This window comes from Anolis sagrei, chromosome Y (assembly GCF_037176765.1).
Source record: "Anolis sagrei isolate rAnoSag1 chromosome Y, rAnoSag1.mat, whole genome shotgun sequence".
Taxonomy (NCBI): Eukaryota; Metazoa; Chordata; class Lepidosauria; order Squamata; family Dactyloidae; genus Anolis; species Anolis sagrei.
In genome coordinates, this window is record NC_090035.1 from 13,509,436 (window position 1) to 13,534,791 (window position 25,356).

The 25,356-nt window shown below is 44.4% G+C and overlaps 2 protein-coding genes across 4 annotated transcripts in view; one reads left to right on the forward strand and one right to left on the reverse strand.

Annotated features, from left to right (window-relative positions):
• LOC132782096 (activating transcription factor 7-interacting protein 2) overlaps positions 1-3,592 on the forward strand; it is a 29,411-nt gene extending 25,819 nt beyond the window's left edge. For both annotated transcript variants that reach the window (XM_060786768.2, XM_067461359.1), the window contains one exon: positions 1,721-3,592. In XM_060786768.2, the coding sequence (XP_060642751.2) occupies positions 1,721-2,125 (405 nt within the window). In that variant the 3' untranslated portion in view covers positions 2,126-3,592. The remainder of the gene's footprint in view (positions 1-1,720) is intronic.
• Positions 1-25,356, reverse strand: part of LOC137095104 (epithelial membrane protein 2-like) — a 37,026-nt gene that overhangs the window by 4,280 nt on the left and 7,390 nt on the right. Inside the window, exons 2-6 of one of the 2 annotated variants that reach the window (XM_067461360.1) lie at positions 16,261-16,380; positions 14,208-14,298; positions 11,641-11,787; positions 8,502-8,706; positions 3,199-3,712 (exon numbers count right to left, since the gene is read on the reverse strand). In XM_067461360.1, the coding sequence (XP_067317461.1) occupies positions 8,519-8,706; positions 11,641-11,787; positions 14,208-14,298; positions 16,261-16,338 (504 nt within the window). In that variant the 5' untranslated portion in view covers positions 16,339-16,380 and the 3' untranslated portion in view covers positions 3,199-3,712; positions 8,502-8,518. Of the gene's footprint in view, positions 1-3,198; positions 3,713-8,501; positions 8,707-11,640; positions 11,788-14,207; positions 14,299-16,260; positions 16,381-25,356 lie in introns of those variants that run through there. The other variant, XM_067461361.1, reaches the window with a different exon arrangement.

The window sequence follows — 25,356 nt, forward strand, 5'->3', positions numbered from 1 at the left end:
CTGCAACACTCTCTACGTGGGTTTGCCTTTGAAGACTGTTTGAAAGCTCCAAATGGTCCAACGGCCGGCAGCCAGGTTGCTAACAGGAGCAGTGCCCAGGGAGCATACAACTCCCCTGTTGCGCCAGCTCCACTGGCTGCTAATTTGCTACCGAGCACAATTCAAAGTGCTGGCTTTAGCCTATGAAGCCCTAAACGGTTCTGGCCCTGCTTACCTGTCCGAACGTATCTCTCCTTACAAACCCTCTAGGAATTTAAGATCTTCTGGGGAGGCCCTGCTCTCGGCCCTGCCATTTTCACAGGCTCAATTGGCGGGGATGATTGATAGGGCCTTCTCAGCAGTGGCCCCTTGGTTGTGGAATGCCCTCCCCAGGGACATTAGATCCACCCCCAGCCTCTTAACGTTTCGCAAAAAAGTTAAAACATGGCTATATGAGCAGGCCTTTTCAAACGCAGTGTAGCTATTAAACGCTGATCTCGGAACAGTTGGACAACGTGACTGGATAATGACTGGTAATGAAATGCGGAGGACTTACGGTTTTTATTGTGTTACTGATGTTAATTGCAATGAATTTTACCTGTGTTAAATGTTTTTAATGTTTAAATTATTTTTGTACTGTTGTGGGCATCGAATTGTGCTGTTTTTGTAAACCGCCATGAGTCGCCCTCAGACTGAGAATGGCGGTATAGAAGCATAGTAAATAAATAATAATAAATAATATATTATTAGCACAGCACAATATTAGTATTATATTTTACTATATTGCACTACACCACTATACTGTAATATTATTAGTAATATTACATGTAATATAAAATTTACAATTCTTATATTGTATTATTATTAGTATTGTATTGTGTTACATTATAATATTATCGCGTATACAATATATTGTATTATTAGCACAGTACAACAGCAGTAATATATTAATTCTATATTATATTAATATACAGGGTGCAGCAGCATAACTTCCTTTTTTTCAAAACTTAATAAAACCCATTGTATGAATCAGAATTTTTTTATATAAAGTAGGCTCGTACCTAAAGTTTTGTTTTACGTAGTTTTGAAGATTACATTAGGTAGGTGACGTCCCCCCTAATTGATAGAACCAATTAGGAAATGGCATTTATTAGGGCTGGGTAACAACGGAAAAATTTGTTTCTAAACTCGTTTCGTTTTTAGGGGGTCCATTGCGTTTCGTTTTTAAAAAGAATTCCGAATTTTTCTTTTAAAAAATTTCGTTATTTACGAAATTTCGTAAATTTCGAATTGATTCGTTAATGGCGGATGCGATTGCGCAATACGCAAAAAAAACCTACAAATGGGACAGGGGGAACTTCTGAAGCTTCCCTCTCCCTCTGTTGTTGACTGTTGGTGTGATAATTTATTTTTTTTATCACTGATAAAACAAACAACAACTATAAAACTTGAACCAGACATACGGAAATAATAACGAAACAATTTCGAAACGATTTCGAAACAATTACGAAATAAATTGAAAAATTCGTTTCGATTTTTAGTTGCTCCTGCATGGCTCAATATCGGATCGTAAGCTAATTTAAATACGAATCAATAACGAATTACGAAATTAAAGAACGAAACCGCCCAGCCCTAGCATTTATTACCCAGGGACAAATACTGTGTTACTAAGGGATGGGCCCAGTCTGCCTGTGCTGTACTCTGCTCTTCATACCAGATCTCTCCCATTTCCACCCCGCAGGGCCCAGGACACCTTTCCCGCCTGCCTCCCTTGCCAAAGGCCCACTCCCATCCCGGCCCAGTGGAGTGCTTCCAGGGCACCCTTCCTCCTCAGAAGCTGGCGCTGGCAGTGGCCTGCCTGGAGCGGCCCAAAGGCATCGCCCTCCGGTGGGGCGTCCTGGACCCAGACCCCCTCTGTGCCTCCGTCGAGAGCTTCCACCTCTTCCTCTGCCAAGAAGAAGACAGCAAGAAGGGCACCCTCTCTGCCTGGAGGGAGACCCACTGCATCCCGGCCGTCTCGCTCTCCATGGCCTGCTCCCTGGCCGACTTTCCCCCCTCTACTTGGTGCTACTTTGCCATGCGGGCCAAGGACATCTACGGGCGTGAGGGGCCCTTCAGCGAGGTCCGCTCCGTCTTCACCGCATAGGCCCTGAGGCACGGTTCTCCACCATGGCGCCATTCAAGGTTCCTCTTCCCGTGGTCAATGTTCTGGGTTGAGGTTCTTCCAGGAGCATGAGGTCATGTTGTTACTGGTACTGTTAAATCCACCCCAAGCTTTAGTCTGAACTTTAAAGGATGGTGGGACTCATCCGCTGTCCTCCAGTGGAATTCAGACTGAAACCCAGAGCGGACCGGAACTCTTACCTCCCCAATGACATCTAATTCAATGATAACCAGAGCCCACATTGCATTAGATGCCTTTTGAGAAGTAAGAGTTTGATTCCACTTGGATTATATGCATCGCCCAGACACTGGGGACGTTATTTCTTTGGTGCTATAATGCCCAACATTCTCCAGGTATCGGGGAATGCAGTGCACAAATGTAGTTGGGATAGAGGTGAGAAATGTGAAACATCTGTCCGCTGTTGTGGAAAAAATGTTGATTTGTTTTGTTTCATACCAAAGTGCCTTTTACGTTGGGGCTCCTTGCACCTTTGAGCACAGCAACCAATGCACAGTGCACTAAAAGTCAAAGAGAAAGACCTGGCCTTTTCAAACTGCAATTCCTGCTGAAGTCTTGTGCCAGGCCCAGCATTCTCATCCCGTGGCCTTTAGGCCTCCAAAGTGCCACTTTCAATGAGAATAATCCCAGGGTGGTTTTCTCAAAACGTCAAAATGCCCATAAATGTGAATATTATAGCACTGCTTGTGTTAAATACTGTGTGTATCCCTTAATAAGGGCGTTCTGCCTCAGTAATTGCCCAACCTCCAGACATTGTGGACTCCAGCTCCCAGAATCCCCAGGCATTTTGGCTGGAGACAGTCTGGACTGCCAAAAGGCCAGTATAATTCCATGTGCTGGAATAAGGGCACAGCTTTGGCATAATTACATCTTTTACAGATGGCCCCAACCCTCCTTGTAGGAGCTTTCCTTCTTGCTGGTGGATCCTGGGATTTGCAGTCCAGTAGCCTAGAAAGGCCTGGATGGGAAGGAAGCTAATATATTGGGACATTGAAAGCTTCCATTTCAAAACCGGACCCAAAGCGCGAACACTGGTACCTTGTTCTTGGTAACTTTTATTTCCATATACACCAGGGGTATATATATATATATATATAATACAAAACAATAGAGGCACAGTCGGTAGGGTTAAAGCTAGCCATTTTGGGGCGGGGGGGGGGGGGGATAGTCCAAAATCCAGAAGGCCTGGCAGGTCTCTTGGGTGCTGAGTTCGAAAGGCCTTTCTTCTGGATTATTCCAGGCCAAGATGATGATGCAAAGGCAATCAGAAACATGGGTTGGTTGCTGGCCGGCGGTCAGTGTTCTTATGTTGAAGGAAGATTTGGCAGAGTTCTCAGGTTCTGTTGCGCGACTGGCTGTTTTGCTCTCAGATGTGACCCTTTCACTACTGTATGTACAAATAAAAGAGGCAGGTTTTGTTTCAATGGCGAAGGCTCTTTCTGGACTGGGTCTTTGGCACCGCAATCACGATCCTCCTGGAGTTTTTTTGGAGGGGGGATCCAGTGGGTTCTCGCAGGACCTCGGCCCTCTCCTGCTTCGCGTTTCAGAGCCCTTTTTAAAAAATGACAAAGATATCAATTTCAGGCGGGTGACACATTTCAGACGCCCAAAGGCTGCGGAGGAAGGAAGTCGTCGCCATTTGGCAGCGGTTAATGGGAAAGAAACGGGCTTTTCATGCCATTGTAGCCAATGGTTGTCATTGTTTGCCTTCCTCAAGAGCTCCAAACACCTCCTTATTGAAGTGTGAAATGAATCAGGCTCCATGGGATGATGAATCTGAACTTAAAACCTCCTCTAAAGAGACAGGGCTGGCATTTTATATATTTTTTGTGTCAGGAGCGACTTGAGAAACTGCAAGTCGCTTCTGGTGTGAGAGAATTGGGCATCTGCAAGGACATTGCCCAGGGGACGCCTGGATGTTTTGATGTTTTTACCATCCTTGTGGATGGCTGCTCTCATGTCCCCGCATAAGGAACTGGAGCTGACAGAGGAAGCTCATCTGCACTGTCCCAGATTCGAACCTCTGACCTGTCGGTCTTCAGTCCTGCCAGCATAAGGGTTTAACCCATTGTGCCACAGGGGGCTGGCAGGATTGTAGATAGATCAGTTCCATTGGGTGTGTGTGTGTGTGTGTGTGTGTATTCATGTCAGGAGTGACTTGAGAAACTGCAAGTTGCTTCTGGTGTGAGAGAATTGGCCATCTGCAAGGACGTTGCCCAAGGGACGCCCAGATGTTTTGACCATCCTTGTGGGAGGCTTCTCTCATGTCCCCGCATGGGGAGCTGAAGCTGACAGAGGAAGCTCATCTGCACTCTCTCCAGATTCAAACCTTTGACCTGTCAGTCTTCAGTCCTGCCAGTACAAGGGTTTAACAGATTGTGGCACTGGGGGCTGGCATGATTGTGGACAGATCAATTCCATTGGGTTTCGACCTCTCAGAGATGCCCTTTGAGGGGAAGTGAGTTTTCAAAAGGCCCCAACTGCAGTCGTTGGGTTCCTTTTGAAATCTGCTTCTCTAAAAGGGCACCTTTTGGAGGTTAGAAAAAAAAAAGGACTGACTTGCTGACTGTGCTCTTTGCCCTGTTAATTTCCTCATTTAAAACCAGCCTTTTGGAGCCTCCCCTTTGGAGCAGCAGAGGTGGACTTGGCATGTAAATGCATGGCATTGAGAGCGCTGCAGAGCTGGCATTTCCCTGCCCAAAGGACCTGCTTCATGCCATAGACTTGAGTCAGACCATCCAGCCAGGTCCGCCCTACTCTTAACTGGTTTTAGAAAGGGAAATTAAGATGATTCTCCCCCCCTCTAGCTGTACCATTAAGAATCCTGGAGCTTAGCCTTGCGTATTGGGTGTTTTCAAGCCTTATTTCCGCAGATTGCATTTGCCAACTTGCACATCCTCGGAAAGAGTAACTTGCCCAAGGCAATCCATTGGGTTTTTAAAGCTGAAAGAAAGACTCAAACCCTGGTCCTAATCCAGTCCTAAAACCATATTATCCCTGGTTTAAGGAACTGTAAATGCTGAAGCGATGGATGCAAACGATCCAGCCAGACAAGGGATTGTTTTGGGATGTTCCAGAGACTCGATTAACAGTGTTTCTCAAACTCTGAACTTCATCTCCCAGAATCCCGAAGCATTGGCCAAATCAGCAAAGACTTCTGGGAGTTGACGTCCAAAACACCTGAAGGACTAGAGCAGTGGGTTGTTGTAGGTTTTTTCGGGCTATATGGCCATGGTCTAGAGGCATTCTCTCCTGACGTTTCGCCTGCATCTATGGCAAGCATCCTCAGAGGTAGTGAGGTCTGTTGGAGACCTCACTACCTCTGAGGATGCTTGCCATAGATGCAGGCGAAATGTCAGGAGGGAATGCCTCTAGACCAGTGGTTCTCAACCTGTGGGTCCCCAGGTGTTTTGGCCTATAACTCCCAGGAATCCCAGCCAGTTTACCAGCTGTTAGGATTTCTGGGAGTTGAAGTCCAAAAACATCTGGGGACCCCAGGTTGAGAACCACTGCTCTAGACCATGGCCAAATAGGCCGAAAAAACCTACAACAACTTAGTGATTCCAGCCACAAAAGCCTTCTACTAGAGCAGTGTTTCTCAACCTGTGGGTCCCCAGGTGTTTTGGCCTACAACTCCCAGGAATCCCAGCCAGTTTACCAGCTGTTAGGATTTCTGGGAGTTGAAGTCCAAAAACATCTGGGGACCCCAGGTTGAGAACCACTGCTCTAGACCATGGCCAAATAGCCCGAAAAAACCTACAACAACTTAGTGATTCCAGCCACGAAAGCCTTCTACTAGAGCAGTGTTTCTCAACCTGTGGGTCCCCAGGTGTTTTGGCCTACAACTCCCAGAAATCCCAGCCAGTTTGCCAGCTGTTAGGATTTCTGGGAATTGAAGACCAAAACATCTGGGGACTCACAGGTTGAGAACCACTGGAATAGATTGAAGATACAATAAAAGAGAAAAATTGAAATTACAAGGAAAGAGAAGAATGTAAGGGATTGGACTGTAAGAGCAGTTCAGGAGCGGAACGGACTGCTTCAAATGGCTCCTCCATCTTTGGAGGTTTATGAACAGCGTTTGGAAGGACATCTTTAAATGGTGTTTGAATTGTGGATTCCTGCCTGGCAGAATAGGGTCAGACTAGATGACCCTGGAGGTCCCTTCCAACTCTGACTCTATGGTGTCTATATACCTATGGACTCAGTTCGAAACCCAAGGCGATCTGCTTTCTAATTTTTCAAGATCCTAATTGGGTTGGATGTCCCCAATGACTTCCTGACAAGGATTCCATACATTGCACTCTGCGCCTGTAAATAATTACACTATGTAACAAAATGTGGGGGGAAAAAGTTCCTGGTTTGAAAGTGTTATTTCTTGTTTTAACTATGTGGCACTTACTTTGAAAGTAGTTGTTCTACTCCAGAAACTGTTTATGTGGCTGCCACAAACTCTATTGAATTGGTTGAGACACTTATAAGATATTCATATAGGAAAATGTGCTGCAGGATGTCTGTCCCACAGAAACAAAAGAAATATTGCAGTTTAATAGACTTTTCCCATGGTTTTATGAGAGAGGCAATTAGGAAATGACATTTATAACCCAGGAACAAACATTGTGTTACATACTGTTATTCTAGGTGGCAAGACATGAGATCCCCCCCCACCCCCACCCCACCCACCCAATCTCCCCTCTTGCTAATTGACTTCTTATTGGGTTCTTGTGTGTTTTCCAAGCTCATGTTCCTGATGTCAGGAGCATTCTCTCCTGACATTTTGCCCACATCCATGGCAGGCATCTTCAGAAATTGTGAGGTCTGTTAGAAACTAACTAGGAAAATGGGGTTTATATATCTGTGGAATAATGTCCAGAGTGGGAGAAAGAACTCTTGTCTGCTTGAGGCAAGTGCGAATGTTGCAATTGGCCACCTTGATTAACTCTGAATGGCCTTACAGCTTCAAAGCCTGGCTGATTGCCTGGTCATTCAGTGCTAGTCAAGGTATTCAATTTATTTATTTATTTATTTATTTGCGACATTTATATGCCTCCCTTTTCACCCTGAAGGGGACTCAGAGCGCCTTACAAAATATATATACATAGAATATATTATATTATTAGCATAGTACAATATCAGTATTAAATATTACTATATTGTACTAAACCATTATATTGTAATACTATTAGTAATATTACATGTAATATAAATATATCATTATAATATATTACTATTACTATTAGTTTTAGTAGTAGTAGTAGTAGTAGTAGTATATTGCATTACATTATAATACAGTTGGAACATTCACACTTGTCTCAAGCAGACAAGAGTTCTTTCTCCCACCCTGGACAAACCAGTAAAATGAACAAAATCTGGCTACCAGTATCAGGACAGTAAATAAAGAACAACACTCAAAAAACAGGGGAATTCCTGACATGAAATAATCAGGGCCAGCTAACACCTCCCAACAAAGGATTCCAGAAAACAGACAGACCTTGAAGCTGCAAGGCCATTAAATGCTAATCAAGGAAGCAAATTGCAACATTCAAACCTGTCTCAAACAGACAAGAGTTCTTTCTCCCACCCTGGACATTATTCCACAGATATATGTAAACCCCATTTTCCTAGTTTCCAACAGACCTCACAACCTTTGAGGATGCCTGCCATAGATGCAGGCAAAATGTCAGGAGAGAATGCTTCTGGTATATGGCCAGACAGCCTGGAAAATACACAACAACCCAATGATTCTGGCCATGAAAACCTTTGACAATATATATGTTATTTTGTTATTATTATTATTATTATTATTATTATTATTTTACTGACACTAAAACACAGTATGTTACAGCAAACGAGAAATCTATGCTGGATTTCGTGTCACAAGTCGAACACTTCCCAAGCATCTAGGACTGTGTGATGTATTTTCAGTTGATGTGTGCAGATCCAAGTAAGGTGGCCTTTGGCAGTTGACAGATCGTGATTTTGTCAATGTTTATGGTTTCCAAACGCTGGCTGAGATCTTTTGGCACGGCACCCAGTATGCCAATGACCACTGGGACCACCAGTACTGGTTTATGCCAGAGCCTTTGCATTATTATTAATATTATTATTATTATTATTATTATTATTATATATTTATTTATATCCCACTTTTTGATTGAGATGGGTTATCTCCATGATTATTAGGCTCAATGGCTTGCAGAGAGCCAAGGTGTCTCCAATCCACCTGCTGTTTCCAAAATAACCCTTTTGGAAACAGCATAAAAACCCCAACTTTCCCTTCAGAAACTCGCCTTGGGCTATAGACACAAAGATAAAGGCTGTGTGAGCACTCCATGGTTACCTGCATCCAGATGTCCATTATTTGCGCTTCCTCAATATGAGGTACATGATGCCGCTGAGGAAGGTGAAGGCAAAGGCGACCCAGGCCAGGATGTAGGAGTAGCCGTACTCGCCGCTCGTGACTTCGAAAAAGCCAAAGCTGTTGCCCTTGTGGATCTCCTCCCGCCGGTCGGTGTAGATAGAGGCCGCGATCATGACGCAGAGGCCTGCGGAGGAGAAGAGCGAGACCATTCTAGGCTACATCCATAGGAGTACAGCATCGAGAACATGGGGGGAAGTTCTAGACCAGGCATGGGCTAACTTGGGTCCTCCAGGTGTTTTGGACTCCAACTCCCACCATTCCTAACAGCCTCAGGCCCTTTCCTTTTCCCCCTCAGCCGCTTAAGCGGCTGAGGGGGAAAAGGAAGAGGCCTGAGGCTGTTAGGAATGGTGGGAGTTGGAGTCCAAAACACCTGGAGGACCCAAGTTGGCCCATGCCTACTCTATCCCACTCTCTTCTGTTTTGGAAAGAACTCTATGTCCAGTTCAAGATATGGGTATAGACAACATTGAAGGTCTGGAAACGATGGATCCCTCGGAGGAGCAGCTTAGGAAGCTGAGGATGTTTAGCTTGGAAGAGAGAAGACTGAGGGAATGCGACAGGAGAGCTATATTGAGATGCTGGATATGAAGTCACGCTGATGAGGAAATACGGTTGTTTTCTGCTGCTCCAGACACAACGGAGCCATGGATTCAAATGACAAGGGATAAAAAAATCCACCTCAACATTAGGAAGAACTTCGTGATGGTAAGAGCTATTTGGCAATGGAATATTCTGCTTTTTTAGTACTCGATGGTTTTTCATCAGAGACTGGATGGCCATCTGTTGGGAGGCTTTTGATGGTGTCATTGGCATAATCATGTTGATTGGTTGGCTACAAGAAAAGCATATCCTCGATATGTTTACCATAGGTGTGGGTTTGGCTATAGTTGCAATCCCTGAAGAGCCACCTATTATTGTGACAGTAACATTGGCTCTTGTTTTATATTTCCTTTATAGCAGAATGGGATTGGACTAGATGCCCCTTGGAGGTCTCTTCCAATTCTAGGAATCATCATCATCATCCCCATCATCATCATCATCATTATTAGATACACAACAAGATTAGTACACCGCAAACAAGATCACTATGCTGGCTTTTGGATCACACGTCGGACACTTCCCAAGTGTCTAGGACTGTGTGATGGATCGGCGATTAATGCGTGTACATCTGAGTAGAGTGGCCTTTTGTAGCTGAAAGATGGTAATTTTGTCAGTTCCAATTGTGTTTAAGTGCAGGCCAAGGTCTTTAGGCACTGCACCCAGTGTGCTAATCATCACTGGGACCACTTTGACTAGCTTGTGCCAGAGTCTTTGCAGTTCGATCTTTAAATCATATTATTATTATTATTATTATTATTATTATTATTACTATTATTATTATTATTATTGTTATTCGATACACAACAAGATTAGTACACAGCAAACAAGATCATTATGCTGGCTTTTGGATCACACATCAAACATTTCCCAAGTGTCTAGGACTGTGTGATGGATCGGTGATTAATGCGTGTACATCCGAGTAGAGTGGCCTTTTGTAGCTGACAGATGGTAATTTTGTTAGTGCCAATTGTTTTTAAGTGCAAGCCAAAGTCTTTAGGCACTGCACCCAGTGTGCCTATCACCACTGGGACCACCTTGACTGGCTTGTGCCAGTTTCTTTGCAGTTCGGTCTTTAAATCATATTATTATTATTATTATTATTATTATTAGATATACATCAATATAAATAGCAAACATGATCACTATGCTGGTGTTTGTATCGATCACACTTCGAACCCTTCCCAAGTGTCTAGGACTGTGATGTATCGGTGAATAATGTATGCAAATCCAAGTAGAGTGGCCTTCTGCACCAATTGTTTTTAAGTGCAGGCCAAGGTCTTTCGGCACTGCATCCAGTGTGCCAGTCACCTTGATTGGCTTGGGACCACCTTGATTGGCTTGTGCCAGAGTCTTTGCAGTTTGGTCTTTAAATCTTATTATTATTATTATTATTATTATTATTATTATTATTTTATTTTTATTATTACTATTATGAATGAGAGGCTGGATGGCCATCTGTTGGGAGGGCATGGATGGGGTCTTCCTTTATAGCAGAATAGGATTGGACTAGATGGCCCTAAGTGGTTTCTTCCAACTCTAGGAGTCTATGTTTTTGTTGTTTTTATTATTATTATTATTATTATTATTATTATTATTATTATTAATTTGTTTATGTATTTATTTAAAGCATTTATATTCTGCCTTTCTCACCCCGAAGGGGACTCAGGGTGCAGCACAACATATATTTATTTTTTATTTATTTATTTACTTCATTTATATACCGCTTTTCTCAGCCCTTAGGCGACTCAAACGGTTAGATATAAAATGGCAAACATTCAACGCCGAAACATACTAGACCAGGGGTCCACAAACTTTTTAAACAGAGGGCCAGGTCACAATCCCTCAGACTGTTGGCGGGCCGGATTATAATTCGAAAAAATCATGCACACTGCAAATATCTTATTTGTAGTGCAAAAAACATTTTAAAACAATACAATTTTAACAAATATAAACTTATTAGTATTTCAATGGAAAGTGTGGCCCTGCTTTTGGCTGATGAGATAGGATTGTTGTTGTTATTGGGTGCTTTCAAGTAGTTTCATACTTAGGTTGACCCAGAGCGAGGGCCGGGTAAATGACCTTGGAGGGCCGCATCCGGCCCCCGGGCCTTAGTTTGAGACCATACACATAGAAAAACATTAAAATCACTTATCTTGATGTTAAAATCCTCTAGTTAAAACTGTCTCAACAACCATATCGAATTTGGTGAGCATACTAAGAGTTCCTATCGCCGCCTCATTACGCAGTCCCAAAGGCTCGGTTCCACAACCACGTTTTTAATATCCTTCTAAAGGATTATAATAATAGAGGCTGGATGGCCATCTGTTGGGAGGGATTGGATGGTGTCTTCCTGCGTGGCAGAAGGGAGTTGAACTGGATGGTGTTTCGGGGTCCCTTCCAACCCAAGAGTCCTCTTTGGGGGGATTCCCATCCCCATGTTTAACAGGGAGATACTCACATGAGAGGAACTGGAGGAGGGAGGTCAGGACGAAGCGCTCGCCTTGCTTCAGGCGGAAGAGCTGGAGGATGAAGACGAAAAAGGCCACGCAGCAAAGGATGGTGGACAGGATCATTGTGGCCTGGATGGCCTGGATCGACGAATAGTCTGGAATAATAAGAACCATGATGATGGAACTGTGTAGGGGTTTATATGACGATAAGTGGACTTGCATCTGCATGATGCAAAAGAGGGCAACTCCTTAATGTTTATATCCAGTAAAAGGCTTGATGTATTATGAGACCATTCATTGTGAGGAAAAGACAATTACGCTTGGGAAAGCAGGAGACTGCAGAGAAATTGCAATACCATTCTCACCTTAAGTCTAGAACAGCAGTGGTTCTCAACCTTCCTAATGCCGCAACCCCTTAATACAATTCCTCGTGTCATGGTGGGCCCCAACCATAGTAATCATTGTATTGTCGAAGGCTTTCATGGCTGGAATCACTAGGTTCTTGTAGGGTTTTTTGGGCTATAGGGCCATGTTCTAGAGGCATTTCTCCTGACGTTTCGCCTGCATCTATGGCAAGCATCCTCAGAGGTAGTGAGGTCTGACCTCACTACCTCTGACCTCACTACCTCTGAGGATGCTTGCCATAGATGCAGGCGAAACGTCAGGAGAAATGCCTCTAGAACATGGCCCTATAGCCCGAAAAAACCTACAAGATCATAGTAATCATTATTATTATTATGGTTGGGGCTCACCACAATTATTTTCGTTGCTACTTCATAACTCTAATTTTGCTCCTGTTATGAATCGTGATGTAAATATCTGATACGCAGGATGTATTTTCATTCACTGGACCAAATTTGGCACAAATACCCAACACACCCAAATTTGAATACTGGTGGGGTTGGGAGCAGGGTTGATTTTGTTGTTTGGGAGTTGAAGGTGCTGGGATTTATAGTTCACTTACAATCAAAGAGCATTCTGAACTCCACCAACGATTGAATTGAACCAAACTTGGCACACAGAACTCCCATGACCACAGGAAATACTGGAAGGGTTTGGTGGGCATTGACGTTGAGTTTTGAAGTTGTTGTTCACCTACATCCAAAGAGCACTGTGGAACTCAAGTAATGATGTGTCTGGACCAAACTTGGCACGAATACTCCATATGCCCAAATGTGAACACTGGTGGAATTTTGGGAAAATAGACCTTGACATTTGGAACTTGGAGTTGCTGGGAATTATAGTTCACCTACAATCAAAGAGCATTCTGAACTCCACCAAGGATGGAATTGAACCAAACTTGGCACACACAACTCCCATGACCACAGGAAATACTGGAAGGGTTTGGTGGACATTGACCATGAGTTTTGAAGTTTTAGTTCACCTACATCCAAAGAGCACTGTGGAACTCAAATAATGATGGATCTGGACCAAACTTGGCATGGATACTCAATATGCCCAAATGTGAACACTGGTGGAATTTGGAGAAAACAGACCTTGATATTTGGGAGTTGTAGTTGCTGGGATTTATAGTTCACCTACAGTCAAAGAGCATCCTGAACTCCAAGAACGATAGAATTGAACCAAACTTGGCACACCAGACAGAATCTCCATGAGTAACAGAAAATACTGTGTTTTCTGGTGGTCTTTGGCGACCCCTCTGATACCCCCTCGCAACCTGCTCAGGGGTCCCCACCCCCAGGTTGAGAAACACTGATTTACAGGAAAGGAGATTCCACCTGAACATGAGGGAGAGCTGCTCAACAGCAGAAAACTTTGCCTCTGAGTCCTGTGTGGGCTCCTTTTTTGGAGGCTACTAAACAAAAACTGGATGGCCATCTGTTTTTGTTTAGGGGCTTTGATTTTCCTGCTTAGCAGAAGGGGGTTGGACTAGATGGCCCATGTGGTCTCTTCCAACTCTTACACCATATAAACAAATTTGGGGGGGGGGGGGACTGTTTCTGGTTTGAAAGTGTTATTTCCTGCTTAATTGTGTGGCCCTTACTTTGTTGTACTGCTCCAGAAACTGCTTTTGTGGCTGCCACAAACAATGTCAAATTGGTAGAAATTCGATGAGATAGTCATTGAAAAACTAGAGCAAAGTGTGCTGCAGGATGTCCCTCTTGCAAAAAAAAAAAAAAGTTTTGGAGTTTAATTTTTTTCCCATGTTTTTTGCAATAGGAACAGTTAGGACATGACATGCATAAGCCAGGAACAAAAATAGTGTTTACATAGTGCAATTTTGGATTCTCATCCTACATTTGGAGTCTCACCCTGCAAGCCTTCATCTTGCTCAGGTAGCCACCCTTGGACCACTTCCACCTCCAAGCCATTCCTCGATCTTCCCCCCTTCCTTCGCCACAAGCGTTATTTTCCGCCCCACTTTTCCTCCTTGGGGCCCACCTGCATCCTGCTTTTTTGCCTGCAAAGCGACGAAAGTCGCCTGCCATTGGCCAACTCTCCAGAGAGCGCTTCCTTTCCAAAACACAGCTTCCGGGCAGAGGAAGGGAACCTCCCTTGAAGAAGCAGGAGCGGATCCCTTTTGACCCACTGAATTTGTCTAAATGGGACTTACCCGGGAAGCTGTCGTCAAGCGTCGTACAGTTTGAGGCGTTGAAACACCGCCGCCAGATATCTGTATAAAATCCATCTGCAACCCACCAGGCCTGCAATACAAAAAAGAGGTGAGAAACACACGCGCAAAAAGACTGTTGTGACATTTACAAGAGGGGAAACGGTATTTAAAAGGACATACAACAAAATACACAAAGTTAAAAGACAAGTTGAAATCCACTGGTAAACTCTGGTGTGAGAAGTTATCTTTAGATTATTGGTCACAGAATAGTGGAGGAATATATTGAACTAAACACTACATATTTAAAGGCATCCAGAGATCAACTAAGGTAAAGGTTAAAATACTTGCATTATTATAAATTATTATTAGTGTATTGTCGAAGGCTTTCATGGCTGGAATCACTCAGTTCTTGTGGGTTTTTCGGGCTATATGGCCATGTTCTAGAGGCATTTCTCCTGAAGTTTCGCTTGCATCTATGGCAAGCATCCTCAGAGGTGAGGTCACCTCTGAGGATGCTTGCCATAGATGCAGGCGAAACGTCAGGAGAAATGCCTCTAGAACATGGCCATATAGCCCGAAAAAACCCACAAGAACTGAATTATTATTAGGTTAAGGTAAAGGTTTTCCCCTGGCATCGTCCAGTCATGTCCAACTCTGGGGGTTGGTGCTCATCTCCATTTCTAAGCCAAAGTGCCGGCATTGTCCGTAGACACCTCCAAGGTCATGTGTCCGGCATGACTGCATGGAGTGCCGTTACCTTCCCGCCGGAGCGGTACCTATTGATTGACTCACATTTGCATGTTTTCGAACTGCTAGGTTGGCAAGAGCTGGGGCTGACAGCGGAAGCTCATGCCATTCCCCGACCTTTCAGCCAACAAGCTCAGCAGCTCAGCGGTTTAACCCACTGTGCCACAGCAAACTGCAAACTAAGGAAAATCGTTTATGCATGGAGGAAACTAGAAGAAGCGGATAATGGCTGCAAACAACAATGAGGACAATTCAGAAGATGGGTCTAAAGGGGGTTGAATAGACAAGTATACAGAGTAAATGGAATCGCAGAATTATAACGTTGGAAGGGGACCCCATTCTGCCAAGAAGCAGGAAAATCGCATTCAAAGCACCTCCTGACAGATGGCCATCCAGCCTCTGTTTAAAAGCCTCCACCACACTCCGGCACAGAGAGTTCCACTGCTGAACAGCTTTCCCAGGCAGAAAGTTCTTCCTAATGTTCAGGTGGAATCTCCTTTCCTGTAGTTTGAAGCCATTGTTCCATTGCATCCTAGTCTCCAGGACAGCAGAGAACAAGCTTGTTCCCTCCTCCCTTTGACTTCCCCTCACACAGGCCCATAGCCAGGGTGGGAGGCTTGAGGGGCTTCGCTTCCCCCCCCCCCCGAAATTCTCAGGGTAGTCCACAAGAAGGCCTTACTGGTACATTATTTAAACTGTTATATTTATTCATATCATGATCTGATCACCATGCTCAATATATCCCATATGCATGGGGGCATTGGGATAATGATACAAAAGGTTTGCTAGGGTAGATCCTGCCCCCCCACCCCGGAATCAAACTCAGCCCCCCCCCCCCCCCCGAATCAAAATTCTGGCTACGGGCCTGCCCTCACATATTTATACATCATGTCGCCTTTCAGCCTTCTCTTCTGCAGGCTAAACATGCCCAGCTCTTTAAGCCGCTCCTCATAGGCTTGTTCTCCAGACCCTTGATCCTTTCAGTCGTCCTCCTTTGGACACATTCCAGCTTAAAGTCAATATCTCCCTTCAATTGCAGTGCCCAGAATTGGACACAGTGTGATTCCAGATGTGGTCTGACCAAGGTAGAACAGAGCATGGATAGCATGACTTCCCTGGATCTAGACACTAGGCTCCTATTGATGCAGGCCAAAATCCCATTGACTTTTTTGCCACTGCATAACATTGTTGGCATGTGTTTAACTTGTTGTCCACGAAGACTCCCAAGATCTTTTTCACACATACTGCTGTCGAGCCAACATAACGTAAGGTTTCAGAAATACACACATTTCCAGGGTGTACTTACACTGTCGATGGTGGCGATGAAGAGGAAGGCGGCGGAAGTGATGTGGAAGATGAGGATAAAGGCCAAAAGGATCAGCATTCTTCTTGCCTGGGGAAGGAGCTACTCTAGGAGAAGTTACTTCTGTTTGAAAACAAAAGGAAAAAAGGATCTACATTGTAGAATGAATACAGTTTGACATCACCTGAACTGCCTCAAATCAATACTATGGGATCCTAGGAGTTGTCATTTGAGCCTTCTCTGCTGAAGGTTGCAAACTACACCTCCCTATATTCGGTCGCTATTAAAATGGGCTCAAACCACATTCATTCTGCAGTGCAGATGCACCATAGAAGTTCCTTTCTACACATTGTAGAATGAATACAGATTCACATCACCTGAACTGCCTCGGATCAATACTATGGGATCCTAGGAGTTGTCATTTGAGCCTTCTCTGACGAAGGGTGCAAACTACAGCTCCCAGGATTCGGTCGCCATTAAAGTGGACTCAAACCACATTCATTCTGCAGTGTGGATGCACCATAGAAGTTCCTTTCTACACATTGTGGAATGAATACAGATTCACATCACCTGAACTGCCTCGGATCAATACTATGGGATCCTAGGTGTTGTCATTTGAGCCTTCTCTGATGAAGGGTGCAAACTACAGCTCCCAGGATTCAGTCGCCATTAAAGTGGACTCAAACCACATTCATTCTGCAGTGCGGATGCACCATAGAAGTTCCTTTCTACACATTGTGGAATGAATACAGATTCACATCACCTGAACTGCCTCGGATCAATACTATGGGATCCTAGGAGTTGTCATTTGAGCCTTCTCTGACGAAGGGTGCAAACTACAGCTCCCAGGATTCGGTCGCCATTAAAGTGGACTCAAACCACATTCATTCTGCAGTGCGGATGCACCATAGAAGTTCCTTTCTACACATTGTGGAATGAATACAGATTCACATCACCTGAACTGCCTCGGATCAATACTATGGGATCCTAGGAGTTGTCATTTGAGCCTTCTCTGACAAAGGGTGCAAACTACAGCTCCCAGGATTCGGTCGCCATTAAAGTGGTCTCAAACCACATTCATTCTGCAGTGCAGATGCACCACAGAGGTTCATTTCTACATTGGGAGTAAGGCAGGATCGAAACAAAGTCAATAAATAAAGAAAAGTAGAAAGAGTCCGATCTAGATGATATCGGCATGGCATCGTCCCAATAAAGGGTTTCGCTTTTTCAATTAATCAGAACTCTAAATTGGAATTTTAAGCCATCATTCAGAACATGTTGAGCTACATTGGTTGCTTGATGGACAAATGCATTGAGTCTCCTTTGGCACAGAAAATGCAGGATATTATTGCTATTGTTGTTGTTGTTGTTATTATTATTATTATTATTATTAATGTATTTTGCATATTCAGCCATGTTGGGAGGGCCTTAAGGGACCCTCCAACTACACTATTGGATTGCAAAGCCCATTAAAGCTATCTGGGCATGATGAAATATGCAGTTCAACAGCGTCCTATGAATCTGGCCATGCATAATGCATGCTAAGATAGAAAAAGCATACAATCTTGTTCTCAAAAAGGGAAACATATCCATAGTAGAGCAGAACAGTCTCCAAACGTAACTGGCCTCATTTCCTTGCATTGGAGGAGAATGTGCCTCACGCCTCTCACGAGGATGTCATTAAACCAATTAGCCCCAAACGTAGCTCCAGGAGGGACTCCAGCCCTTCTCTCTCCAGAAAAAGGACATCCATCTATGTGTCGAGACAAAGTTGCCTTTGAAGCTTCTGGTCTGGTTTCTGAAGTCAGAGGGTGCATCTACACTGTGGAACGAAGGCAGCTTGAGACCGCTTTGCCTGCCCCATGGCTCAATGCTATGGGATAACAGGAGTTGTGGCTTGCACTTTTAGAAGGCTCAAGACAGTTGTGAAACTACAGCTTCCACAATTCTATAACATTGAACCATGACAGATACATTCTCCAGTGTAGGAGCATCCAGAGTTGCAGATTTGTGACACGGAAGGGACTTGAAATCAGGTCCAATGGTCACTCAAACATTTTAAGCAGAGGTCCAGTTCACAGTCCCTCAGACTGTTGGGGTGGGCAGATTGTAATTTGTTGTTGTTGTTGTGGCGGCCTTCAAGTTGTTTCAGACTCAGGGCAGCCCTAAGGCAACCCTCTCAAGGTGTTTTCTTGTCAAGCTTTATTCAAAGGGGATTTGTCTTAGTCTTCTTCTGAGGCTGAGAGAGTGTGTCTTGCCTAAAGGCATCCAGTGGGTTTAGATCACCCCACCACACTTTCAGAATACGTTCCCCGTTTCCTACCTATTTTTTCTTTCTTTCTCCTTCCATCCTTTCCTGTTTCCTACCTATATACCTACCTTTCTTCCTTTTCTCCTTCCTTCCTTCTTTCCCTGTGTTTCCTACCTACCTTTTCTTTTTCCCTTCTTTTCTCCTTCCCTCTCTTTTTTCTACCTCCTTTTCTCCTTCCCTCTCTTTTTCCTACCTCTTCTTCTTCCTTTTCTCCTTCCCTCTTTTTCCTACCTACATTTTCTTTCTTCCTTTTCTCCTTCCCTCCCTTCCTGTTTCCTGCCTACCCACCTTTCTTCCTTTCCTCTCATTTTCCTACCTCTTTTTTTTCTTCCTTTTCTCATTCTCTCTCTATTTTCTCTCTCCTTTTCTTTCTTTCTCCCCTCCTCCTTCTCTCCATTTTGGAGAGAGCAAGAAGAGGGTGGAAAGAATTCCATTTATTTTTGGAGAAAAATAGAGAAAGGAAAGCAAAGGAGCAAAAAAAAAATAGTTTTGCTTTGCATTCAATTGTGCAAATAGTTTTGACAAGTTCTGTTTCCAAAACTAGTCCAAATATCAATTGTTCCAAAATGCTTCTATGTCTTGGGAGCGGAAGACGGGAAAAAACCCACAGATTTCTTTTTTGGGAGGAGGAGGAGGGCAGGCAAGAGGTTGGCTGCTCTTAATGCTCAAGAGATACACACAAATACCTTGCCATTTCAGGTCTACCTGTTTCAACAACACCTGGGTGCTTTTATTGTTGGAAATGCGAACAAACCGGGAGGAGATGAAGCAATCCTCGGAGAGGTGGGGCTGAATTATTGCTTTGGGCAATTTTCAGGGTGGAACTTTGGGAGAAAAAAAGGCAAATAGCACCAAGATTTGGGTTCAAATCCCTGCTTAGCTCTCTTTTAAGAAGTCCCATTCTCTCAGAGGAAGGCAAAGAAGAAACCGTGCAAAGAAGGGAAGGGGTGCGATTATTGCAGGCCTAATTCCAAAGTCCTGACTCTCCTATCTTTTTCAAATAGCTCAACTGATGGACCCCACATATCATCCTGTCCAACTCCATTTGGCCAAGCACCATCCAAGCCCTCTTGACAGATGGCTATCTAGCCACTGATGAAAAACCTCCAGAGAAAGAGATTCCATCAGAACTATTCCTCCGTCGAGCCGCTCTCTTCAGGAAGGTCTTCCTAAAGTTGAGGTGGAATCTTTTCCTGTAATTTGAATCCATGGCTCAGTTATGTCCCAGTCTCCGGAGCAGCCGAAAGGTTACCTGCTCCATCCTCAATATGACCTCCTTCCTGATATTCAAACATGGTTCTCTAGTCCAGTGGTTCTCAACCTGGGGTCCCCAGATGTTTTTGGCCTTCAATTCCCAGAAATCCTAACAGCTGGTAAACCAGCTGAGATTTCTGGGAGTTGTAGGCCAAAAACATCTGGGGACCCCAGGTTGAGAACCGCTGCTCTAGTCGCTTCTTCTTAGCCTTCTCTTCTCCAAGATAATCGTATCTATCTCCTTAAGCCATCTATCTCCCTTAAGAGGGATTCATGGCTTCTGGGCCTTTGACCATTTTGGTGGCCCTTCTCCAGGCCTCTTCTGTCTTGTCCACCTCCTTCTTGAGTTGCTTTTTCCCAAACTGGACACAGGGTTGGGTTGTTGTAAGTTTTTTGGGCTGTATAGCCATGTTCCAGAAGCATTCTCTCCTGACATTTCACCTGCACCTGTGGCAGGCATCCTCAGAGGTTGTGAGGTCTCTGAAATGTCAGTAGAGAATGCTTCTGGAACATGGCCATACAGCCCAAAAAACATGTAACAACCCAGTGACTCCGGTCATGAAAGCCTTTTACATTGGACACAGGGTTATTATTCCAGGTAAAGAGGCCTGATCAAAACAGAAGAAAATGGACCACAACTTCCCTCAATCTTGACACTGGACTTAGCCTAGAATTGTATTGGCTTGTTTCGCCGCGGCATCACACTGTTGGCTCAGATTCAGCATGGAGTCTACTAAGAACCCTTATTGGGATCCTTAGCAAAATCTCACCTATCCTATCAGATCTCTGTATATTTCATTGTTTTCTGCCTAAGTGTTGTCCAATTTGACATTCGTTTTGACTCTACATTGTGAATCTGGATCCTGTCTTTGGGGATATCCATTCCCAGTTTGGTATCACCTGGAAAAGTGATCTGCATTGCCCTCCATTCTGCCATCCAAGTCAGGGATGAAGAGGAATTTTTTTCATGTCAGGAGCGACTTGAGAAACTGCAAGTCACCTCTGGTGTGAGAGAATTGGCCATCTGCAAGGATGTTGCCCAGGAGACACCTGGATGTTTTTCCATCCTGCTGTGAGGTTTGTCTCATGTCCCCACATGAGAAGCTGGAGCTGATGGATAGGAGCTCACCCCAGATTTGAACTGCTGACCTTTGCATCAGCAGTCCTCCCAGCACAAGGTTTTAACCCATTGCGCCACCAGAGGATGAAGTGGAGGCATTCCTGGCCATTGTTTCCCTTTCCTTTCCTTAAGAAGAGGCCCTTCTGCTCCCACTCATGGGCGAAGCCAGCTGCTGTCATGACCAGTGATGGGTTAAGCTTTAGCCAAACTTTCTCAGGCCTTGGAGAAGTACACATTCATGCCAACCATCCTGAGCATTAACCCAATCCTTTCCCAGCCACTTCTAAAGCGTCTTGGCATCACTTTCCCCCTAAAGCCTAGGACTCAAAAGAGGCTTGCAAATCAAAATGAAAAGCAGCGCAATTAAAACCGGTCCAGGAGTGAGCCATCCGGATAAGCAAAGCTTATACTATTTGTGTTCCTGAGTTATAAATGTCATTTCCTAATTGATTCTATCATAAGATGTGGAAAAGGTTTATTAAACTGCAAAAATATTGTTTTTGCAGGACATCCTGCAGAACGTTTTGCTATAGTTTTCCAATGAATATCTCATTGAGTCTCAACCAATTCGACAGAGTTTGCAGCAGCCAACAAAGTTTCTGGAGTAGAACAGCTACTTTCAAAGTAAGGGCCGCACAATTAAATAGGAAATAACACTTTCAAACCAGGAACAGAAAACCTTTTCAAATTTTGTTACATAGAGTTATAGGTAAAACTAAAGGTTTATTTCACTCAAGTAAAATAATAATTTTTAAAGGTAAGGTTTCCCCTTAGAATCATAGCGTTGGAAGAGACCTCATGGGCCATTCCGTCCAACCCCCTGCCAAGAAGCAAGAATATTGCATTCAAAGCACCCCTGACAGATGGCCATCCAGCCTCTGTTTAAAAGCCTCCAAAGAAGGAGCCTCCACCACATTCCAGGGCAGAGAGTTCCACTGCTGAACAGCTCTCACAGTCAGGAAGTTCTTCCTAATGTTCAGATGGAATCTCCTTTCTTGTAGTTTGAAGCCATTGTTCCGCGTCCTAGTCTCCAGGGATGCAGAAAACAAGCTTGCACCCTCCTCCCTGTGACTTTCTTGACATTAAGTCTAGTTGTGTTCGACTCTGGGACGTGGTGCTCATGTCCATTTCTAAGCCGAAGAGCCAGCATTGTCCGTAGACGCCTCCAAGGTCATGTGACCGGCATGACTGCATGGAGCGCCGTTACCTTCCTGTTGAAGCGGTACCTACTGATCTACTCACATTTACATGTTTTCAAACTGCTAGGTTGGCGGAAGCTGGGGCTAACAGCGGGAGGTCACGCCGCTTCCCGGATTTGAATCTACAACCTTTCGTTCAGTAGCTCAGAGCATTAACTCATTGCACCACCAGGAGCTCCACATAGTGTTATAGATATAGAATCATAGAATCAAAGAGTTGGAAGAGACCTCATGGGCCATCCAGTCCAGCCCCCTGCCAAGAAGCAGAAATGTTGCATTCAAATCACCCCTGACAGATGGCCATCCAGCCTCTGTTTAAAAGTTTCCAAAGAAGGAGCCTCCACCATACATATAGACATATCCTATTTACTCAAATCTGATGCTCGCCTTTTTTGGCTAAATGACCTCACCAAAATGAGTCATACAGTCCTCTTAGTGTTGAGCCATAGGAAACAGGGAAGCTGCTTCAGGAGCATTTGGAGCTCCTATTTGAGGGATGTCTGTGTTGGACGGGGTTACGCTCCCCCTGAAAACGCAGGTTCTCAGCTTGGGTGTAATCCTGGATTCATCGCTGAGCCTGAAACCCCAGGTTTCAGTGGTGACCAGGGGAGTTTTTGCACAACTAAAACTTGTGTGCCAGCTGCGCCCATACCTTGGGAAGTCTGACTTGGCCACAGTAGTCCATGCTCTGGTTACATCCCATATAGACTACTGCAATGCGCTCTACATGGGGTTGCCTTTGAAAACTGCTCGGAAACTTCAAATGGTCCAGCATGCGGCAGCGAGGTTACTAAATGGAGTGATGCACAGGGAGCATACAACTCCACTGTTGCGTCAGCTCCACTGACTGCCAGTTTGCTACCAGGCACAATTCAAAGTGCTGGCTTTAGCCTAAAAAACCCTAAATGGTTGCAGCCCAGCTTATCTATCCGAACGCATCTCCCCCTATGAACCTTCTAGGAACTTAAGATCATCTGGGGAGGCCCTGCTCTCAATCCCACCTGCCTCACAGGCGCGTTTGGCGGGGACAAGAGACAGGGCCTTCTCAGTGGTGGCCCCCCGGCTGTGGAACTGCTTACCCAAGGATATTAGATTGGACCCCTCCCTCCTGACCTTTTGGAAAAGATTGAGGACCTGGCTTTTTGAGCAAGCTTTGGAACTTCAGTGTGACCAGATAAACTGAAATAGTTATATGAACACGGAACGGCGAAGACGATGTAAACAGATGAGGAATTTGAACCAGAAGACATTGGTTTTATAGATTTATATAGTTTTCATTGTTTCTATGGTTTTTATGGAGCCCCTGGTGGCGCAGTGGGTTAAAGCACTGAGCTGCTGAGCTTGTTGATCGAAAGGTCGCAGGTTCGATTCCGGGGAGCGGCGTGAGCTTCCGCTGTCAGCCCTAGCTTCTGCCAACCTAGCAGTTCGAAAACATGCAAATGTGAGTAGATCAATAGGTACCGCTCCAGCGGGAAGGTAACGGCGCTCCATGCAGTCATGCCGGCCACATGACCTTGGAGGTGTCTACGAACAATGCTGGCTCTTCGGCTTAGAAATGGAGATGAGCACCACACCCCAGAGTCAGACATGACTGGACTTAATGTCAGGGGACTACCTTTACCTTTACCTTTATGGTTTTTATATGTATTTGTGATGTAATTTAATTGCTATTAACTGAGATAAGTATGTATATATAGGTGGCATCTAATTGTGCCGGTTCTGTACGCCGCCCTGAGGAAATAATAAATAACGTAAATAATAAATAACTAAACCAGTGGCGCAGTGGGTTAAAGCACTGAGCTGCTGAGCTTGTTGATCGAAAGGTCACAGGTTCGATTCCGGGGAGCGGCATGAGCTTCCGCTGCCAGCCCTAGCTTCTGCCAACCTAGCAGTTCGAAAACATGCAAATGTGAGTAGATCAATAGGTACCGCTCCGGCGGGAAGGTAATGGCGCTCCATGCAGTCATGCCGGCCACATGACCTTGGAGGTGTCTACAGACAACGCTGGCTCTTCGGCTTAGAAATGGAGATGAGCACCAACCCCCAGAGTCAGACATGACTGGACTTAATGTCAGGGGACTACCTTTACCTTAAATAAATAATGTCATCTCTAATTTAATGACCACAGATCAATGCTATGCAATGTTGGGATTTGTACTTTAGTGAGGCAGCAACATTATTTGGCAGAGAAGGTTCCAGACCATGTCAAACTACAGTTCGCATGATTCCATAGCATTGAACCAATGTAATTCAAGTGGATACATTCTGCAACAGAGATGCACCCCAAGCTTTTCCTTTCGGTTGATGGAAGTTTTGGTGTCCTAATACTTTTGTTTTCAAATAAAGAATTCTATGCATGCAGCAATTGTAATGCACACCTTTTTGGACCAAATGATAAAGATGATACATTACATTCAGCAGCAAATATTTTGTTGTTTTCTAGCTTTTGGAAATTGAGCTGCGGATTTGATTCCTAGAGGTCTTCCTCCTCCTCTCCATCTGAACTCTCTGACAGAAACAACCTAAAATTGTCCAATTTTGACATCAAAAGATAGAAACCAAAAGCAACTCATATCGACAATGGTGAAAATGGCAAAAATGAATAGGAAAGGAAGCCTTCTTTGGAGGCTTTTAAGCAGAGGCTGGATGGCCATCTGTCGGGGGTGCTTTGAATGCGATTTTCCTGCTTCTTGGCAGAATGGGGTTTGACTGGGTAGCCCATGAGGTCTCTTCCAACTCTATGATTATATGAATGGAGGCCACAACTGTTGTTTTCTTCCTTCCAAGACAACCAAAAATGGTGGAATTCATCCCGTTTCGCCTAGATGGACATCTGTCAGGGGTGCTTTAATGGTGCTTTTCCTGCATGGCAAAGGGTTGGATTAGATGGCCCACATGGTCTTTTCCAGCTTTATGATTCTATGAATATAAACTTGCACTCAGTTGAGGACAAAGAAGAGAATAAGAAACTGGGATGTTTTCAAAGCAAATGACAAAAATGGGAAGGCAGAGGATTAATCTACATCAGAACATTCAGAAGGTATTGCTGAATGCGCAGTGGGTAGCATTGGTCCACTCCATCTACCATGACACTATGTAACAGAATTTGAAAAAAAAGTTCTGTTCCTGGTTTGAAAGTGTTATTTCCCATTCAGTTGTATGGTTCTTACTTGGAAAGTAGTTGTTCTATTCCAAAAATGTTGTTTTTGTGAATT